Source organism: Arachis ipaensis, chromosome B04, assembly GCF_000816755.2.
Source record: "Arachis ipaensis cultivar K30076 chromosome B04, Araip1.1, whole genome shotgun sequence".
In the NCBI taxonomy this organism is placed as follows: Eukaryota; Viridiplantae; Streptophyta; class Magnoliopsida; order Fabales; family Fabaceae; genus Arachis; species Arachis ipaensis.
Window position 1 is genome coordinate 46,149,239 of NC_029788.2, and position 6,904 is coordinate 46,156,142.

The 6,904-nt window shown below is 36.5% G+C and overlaps 1 protein-coding gene and 1 long non-coding RNA gene across 3 annotated transcripts; both read left to right on the top strand.

Annotated features, from left to right (window-relative positions):
- Positions 2,110 to 3,315, top strand: LOC107636452. Its single transcript, XM_016339957.1, has 3 exons — positions 2,110 to 2,269; positions 2,838 to 2,908; positions 3,235 to 3,315. Exons 1-3 carry the CDS (start codon positions 2,110 to 2,112, stop codon positions 3,313 to 3,315), a joined length of 312 nt encoding a protein of 103 aa, XP_016195443.1.
- On the top strand, positions 3,674 to 4,504 carry LOC110270628. Of its 2 annotated transcripts, none has more exons than XR_002360268.1 (3): positions 3,674 to 3,787; positions 3,905 to 3,950; positions 4,323 to 4,504. It is a non-coding gene; the product is annotated as an uncharacterized LOC110270628 (long non-coding RNA). The 2 variants fall into 2 exon arrangements; XR_002360267.1 differs by having other exon boundaries at positions 4,316 to 4,498.

Consider the following 6,904-nt stretch of genomic DNA (forward strand, 5'->3'; position numbering starts at 1 on the left):
TGCATTAATCTTTGAGGAACAGCAGAGCTCCACACCTTAATCTATGGAGTGCAGAAACTCTACCGTATGAAAATACATAAGGGATAATGGTTCAGGCATGGCCGAATGGCCAGCCCCCATGAAAGTCTAAGATAGCATAAAACTGATCAAAGATGTTTAATACAATACTAACAAGTCCTATTTATACTAAACTAGTTATTAGGGTTTACAGAAGTAAGTAATTGATGCATAAATCCACTTCCGGGGCCCACTTGGTGTGTGCTTGGGCTGAGCTTGAATGTTACACGTGTAGAGGTCAATCTTGGAGTTGAACGCCAGTTTGTAACATATTTCTGGCGTTCAACTCTGGCTTGTGACGTGTTTCTGGCGTTTAACTCCAGACAGCAGCGTAGAACTTGCGTTCAACGCCCTTTTACGTCATCTAAACTCGGCCAAAGTATGGACTATTATATATTGCTGGAAAGCCCTGGATGTCTACTTTCCAACGCAATTAGAAGAGCGCCATTTTGAGTTCTGTAGCTCCAGAAAATCCACTTTGAGTGCAGGGAGGTCAGAATCCAACAGCATCAGCAGTCCTTCTTCAACCTCTGAATCTGATTTTTGTTCAAGTCCCTCAATTTCAGCCAGAAAATACCTGAAATCACAGAAAAACACACAAACTCATAGTAAAATCCAGAAATGTGAATTTAACATAAAAACTAATGAAAACATTCCTAAAAGTAACTAGATTCTACTAAAAACATACTAAAAACGGTGGCAAAAAGCGTATAAATTATCCGCTCATCAAAGGCGAATGATGCTGTCAACCCTGACCTCTCTGCACTCAAACCTGAATAACTCGAGTTACAGAGGTCCAATGGACATGATTTTAATGGCGTTGGAAAGCTAACTTCCAGAGCTTTCCAACAATATATAATAGTCCATACTTCTTCTCCGAACTCGCTGCCAAGGCTGCGCCTAAATTGGGATTTCTCAAGTTAGGCGCAAGACACAACAACAATACGCGAGATTGGTCCTGCCCACTTCAAGTTAGGTGCACTAAAGCCCAAGTTAGGTGCATCTTCACTCAACTAAACTCCAATTCATGCTGCCAAACCCAAGTTAGGCGTGAATCCTAGTGAAGTCAAGTGGTCCCCATCCATCAATTGAAGAGTTGCTGATTGCTATAATTAATTCTAATTTAAATTCAAATTTTAAAAATAGGAAAAGATATTATTTTAGTTTTAAAGATAGAATCTAAATTAATTAGGATTAGATATAAATAGGGAGATACCACCTCAACATTATTCCATCCAGACCACAACATTATTCCATTCCAATTTACAATCCTTATTTTCTACTCTGAACTATGAGCAACTAATCCTTTATTGTTAAGGTTAGGAGATCTGTCTATTGTATGGATTGATATTATTATTTTTCTATTTTAATTCATGTTTTGATTTATATTTCAATAATTATTTTCGTTCTTTATTCTATGAATTTGGATGGAACGGAAGTATGACCCATGTTCTAATTGAGTTCTTGTATAACTTGGAAAAGCTCTTTACTTGAACAATAGCTTGAAAACATATTATCCTGAATTTCTAATTGTTTGTATTTAACGGGATACGTGACATATAATCCCTTTATTTTTGGATAATTAGGATTCTTGTGGCATATAAACTAGAATTTGATTATCACCCTCTAATTGGAATTAGTTGACCAAAGAATTGGCAGTTGATGAATTTTAGAGGAGACTAGGAAGGTCTAAGGAATTAGAGTATAGTCACAAATAGTTTGCCATGAATTAAATCTTGCACGATTAAAATAGTTAGTAAGAAAAGTAAATCTGGAAAAATAGATAACTCTGAAGCCTTAACTGCTTTCTCAATATTTTATTCCCAACATTTTTACTTGCCTTTCTTCAATATTCTTTATATTGTTTAATGTCTTTTAAACTCCCAAACATTACTTTCTATTTGTCTAACTAAGCCTATCAAATACTATTGTTGCTTAATCCATCAATCCTCATTGGATCGACCCTTACTCACGTAAGGTTTTACTTGGTACGACCCGGTGCACTTGCCGATAAGTTAGTGGGTTACAAATACCGCACCATACATCCATGAAATGGGGATGCTTCAGATCAAGAAGCAGCGCAAGGACGAAGCTCGCTGTGAAGCCCTTAGAGTTGCTAATGAGGAGTGCAAGAAGCTCAAGGCCGAAGCTGCGCAGATCAGCGCTCCGGAGCGCAAGATCGCACAACAAGAATTCAGAGAAACACTCGTGCGTTTTTCTTTTTCTTCTTCCCTTCCCTCTATGAATTTTGCTGTGCACACCAAGTGTTCGATGGTTTGCTTATTTGTTGGTTTGAGCTAACATGCACATCAAATGTTTGTTAATTAATCTTAGTGGATAATTAGATAGATATATGTGCTCAATGTTGTGTTTGTGTAGACGAGGTGTTTGATCTTATGACTGAACTGCTTTTGAAATACGTGTTGTTTTCTTTCTTTGGAGCCATAATGGCTTATTGTTTTCTTTTTTTGAAAATTGACTAGGCCTCAATCTGGCTTTGATTTTGCTTCTTTTGTGGTGTTTAGGCATTAGTGACTAGCTTTTTCTCGTAGTAATTATACTAGTATCTTCAATTGAGCTTCCTTTTATTATACAACTTCTTCCATGTGTCTCTTCACTGACCTTTTTCTTCCACAGTAATCCTTTTAATCACAAAATACTGACTTATAAGAACCTGTGTTGATCCTACTGAATTGAGTAAATTGCCATATTTGAAGTTATAACAATCCAGTGATCCACTTGTTTGATCATGGCTTCTTTGAGTATGCCTTCTGTTTCAGAACAGAACAGAGATGATAACAACAAGAAGAACAATAGCATAAGCAACAAGTTTTTGCTTCCAAGAAAGCCTGTAAGTTATGCATTATTTGCATTCCCTCAAAGTTGAATAATTGAATCTTATTATATATCGCATCAAGAACTGTACCACTAAATATTTTCTAATTAGGTAAGGTAGCAATAGTTGACTTTTTGTTTCACTGACTTCTTCATTTTAGTTTGCAATATCTTGAAACAACAAAGGCAAGATAACCAAATCCAATCATATACAGGAGATTGAGTCGCGGATCAGTGGCGGCGAGAATTTCAATCAAACAAACTGAGGCAAGACACTGCTTGACAATTCCTTTGTATTCTTTTTATTATTGACATACATGTTTTCTGTGTTTGAATTCGCAGTACTTTACAAATAAGGAGTTATTGAGAACTATTGCATACTTGAAAAATGATACATTAGTATTTTATGAGGCGAGGGATTGATTATCTTCATCATTTTTTAATCTTTTGTTCAAAATTTTAAAAGAATGTCAAAACAAAGTTCTTTATATAACTTTTATGACTTATGTATCTGGATGTCGATGCAGTCTAATAGAATGTTGCCTTATAACAAGGTCTATAATCATGATGAGGATGATGATGATGAAAAGGGGGTCACAGAAGATGATGAAGAACACAATTTTCTGCATAATGATGAAAAGAAAAAACAAGAACTTGATAAGTCAATGCGAAAACCTAATATTTTGGTAGCCTCAATGTATCCTCGAACTTATGATCTGATCCATGTGGCCAGCATTGCGTCACTTACAAAAGATCCAGCTTCTGGAAAAAGAAGGTACAAATAATAAGTGCATTTTTCTTGCTGTCTATGGAGCAGGCTTATGTGTAGCAATTAGAGTCAAGTAGATTAAAGCTTACACAACTTGAACAAGACCTTCAAAGGGCTCGTTCTCAGGTTCTAAACTCATATATATTAAAATATATTTCATCAATTATTATGTTATACTATATAAATTATAAAGTTCTCTTTTTGTATGTGTGTTTTTACTATTTGAGCTCTTCAATTTAATAGGGACTATTCATGGATTGTGGTGGTGTTGGAGGCAATCTAAGCTCTGGTGAGTTTTTACCAATTCTTATTTCTTTGAAAAAAAATAATGTTAAAGTGCAGTTTCATGTTATAATAATTTTTTAAAATGGGGATTGATAAATAAGTAGCTGAAATTTGTTTGTAGTGTTCTTTTTACACTTGAAGCTATTACTCAGTGCTGACACATTGTAATTATTAGAGTTTCCAGTTTTATTTGCAGTTGTGTAAGGTAGATATCCAAATCATGTGAACGTGATTTTTGCTTGGTCATAAAGGACACTGCTTTGATTTTTAGACCAAGTTGTTCATGGATACAATTGATTTTCTAAATTTTAATGATAGTTAATTATTTATTGTCTGTCTGAGTTCTTAAAACTTCTGTTTGCCTTTTAGCTTGCAGATGGGTTAATTTTAGAGAAGACATCATCTCTATAGGAGTTCTCTTAATTGTTTTTGAATCTTGCCCTGATGCACTTGTATAGGTGAATTGAATATTTTTTTTTCAATTTTTCTCTGAACTTTCTCGTTGTCGCTTTCAATTGGTCATGGCTATGATTATGTGTCATTCCTGTTCAGTAGGCTGTTAAAATGATTACTAAATGGCTCCAACCAGGTACACTTCTTTATTTTCATTTACTACCCCTAATAGCACCTTTCTATTTGTAAAATTTATCACAAATCTTTCACGAGGATTTAGGTTAATATGATGATGGTACCCTTGTATTTTACCTTTACTTTTTTCATGCTGCAGGATCCTAAATACTATATGCTAAAGGAAGACGTCAGTCCTTGTATATTTGGTCCAGTAGAGAAGCAGAGATGGTCTTATGCCTGTGCAAAGCAAATGACCGATAGGTTTATGCTAAAGGAAGACGAAAAGCTTGCGCCAACGTTTGCCTTAAACTTGAGGTCAAACGTTGGCTTGAAAAATTTCACCCAGGAGGCCAAAAAGCTTGTGCCAACGTTTGCCTCAAACTTGAGGTCAAACGTTGCTCCTCACAGCCTGAAGGGGAATACTTCCAACATGAATAACTTGAGCTACAGAGCTTCAAATGAGGTGATTCAAAAAGCAATGGAAAGTAGAAATCAAGAGCTTTCCAAGCATATATGGCACTAGATGGTGGACACTAAAATTGAGGGAGAAAACTGCCCCGAAATGTGCATAAACGAACATGGTGGCAACCTGCAGTGAGGCCAACTGACCTCTACACCTTCGATAGAGTATAACTCAAGCTGTGGAGCTCCAAATGATGCGCTTCCAATGGCATTGGAAAGTAGACATTCAGGGCTTTCCAACAATATATAATAGTATGGGGTAGACAATGCATTTGAGCCTCCAAAACCTGGTGTTTTCGTCCACGTTTGAGGCAAACGTCGCCTCAAACGTTGCACACCAAAGCCAGCGACCCTGTCCTCTTCAAAGGAGCATAACTTGAGTTGTAGATGTTCAATTGAGGTGATTCCAGTTGCGTTGGAAAACTGACATTCAGAGCTTTCCAACCATATATAATAATTTATAGTGGGCATGAAATTGGCAACGTTGAAAAGAGGACAGAGAAGCGTCCCAAGACTTGAACTTCAAAAACACACCCAGGAGGACTTAACGTTTGAGCTCACGTTTAACCTCAAACGTGAGTGACAGCAAACCCCCATTCTACATCATGCCATTACAAGATGTTTAAGCTCACGTTTGACCTCAAACGTGAACTCAAACGTGGATGACAGCAAGGGGCCGATCTGCATAATGGGTTTCACGAAGACGTTTGAGTCAACGTTTGCCTCAAACGTTGACTCAAACGTGAATTGCTCAACAATTCAATTTGCACGCAGATTTCTCCTCAAGACCAAGGCCATCCGAATCCATCTTCAACCCAATTCCACTCCAAAGCAAGCAAAGCCCAATTAACATCACTTATAGGCACAAAGATCAGTTAGATTTGGATTTTTCATTTTTGAAATTTAATTTATTTTCAATTTCATTTTCATTTTCATTTTGCCTATATAAGGCATCATTTTCATTTTTAGTAGGAGGTTGGCTCTAATAGAGAGCATTGAAGGCGAGCTCCATCAGAGAGCACTAGGGAGCATTAGGATTTGAGAGTTCCCTCTCTTAGTTTTCATTTTTGTTTTGAGTATTGGGTTGAGAATTGAAGAAATTCTGTTTCAATCTCACCTTGAGAATTCTCCCTGTTTACTCGTCTGCATAAATTCAAGGAATTGTGATTTGGATCTAAATTGTCTTTACTGCTTTTCTCTCTATTTTCTTCTGCAATTATTCTCTGTTGGATCAAGGAAGGAATTGAGATCTAGACTTGGTCTCTAGTCTCATCCAACCCCTGAGATCTTCAACTTTCCTTTAGTTATTGAAATTGAGCTGCATTTCACTTTCTGTTTGGTTCCTCAATTCAATTTACATTAAGCTTGATGCAAATCTCATTTACATTTCCTGCACAATTTTAAATTCCTCTGCAATTGCTCTAAATTCTGATTCACTGCAATTTTGCTTCTCTATTTACATTGCTCTAAGTTTACTTTCCAGCAATTTAAGCTTTCTGCAGTTGCTCTAAGCCTTGATCTATTGCTTTATTTAATTTCCAGAACCCACTCCCATTTACATTTTATGCAATTTACATTTCTTGTCATTTAGGATTTTGCCAATTTACATTTCTTGCTCTTTAAGTTTCTGTCCAATTTACTTTCTGCAATTCTAAATTCCTTGTCATTTACATTCTGTTGGCTACAAATTCACACAATTCACTCAATGATAGCTTGACTAAACTAATCACCCACTAAAGTTGCTTGATCCATCAATCCCTGTGGGATCGACCTCACTCTAAGTGAGTTTTACTACTTGATGCGACCCGGTATACTTGCCGGTTAGATTTGTGTGTTTGGGAATTCGTTCTTCCACAAATTATCCCATCAAGTTTTTGGCGCCGTTGTCGGGGATTGATTTAGATCAACAATGATTAAGTGGGTGAG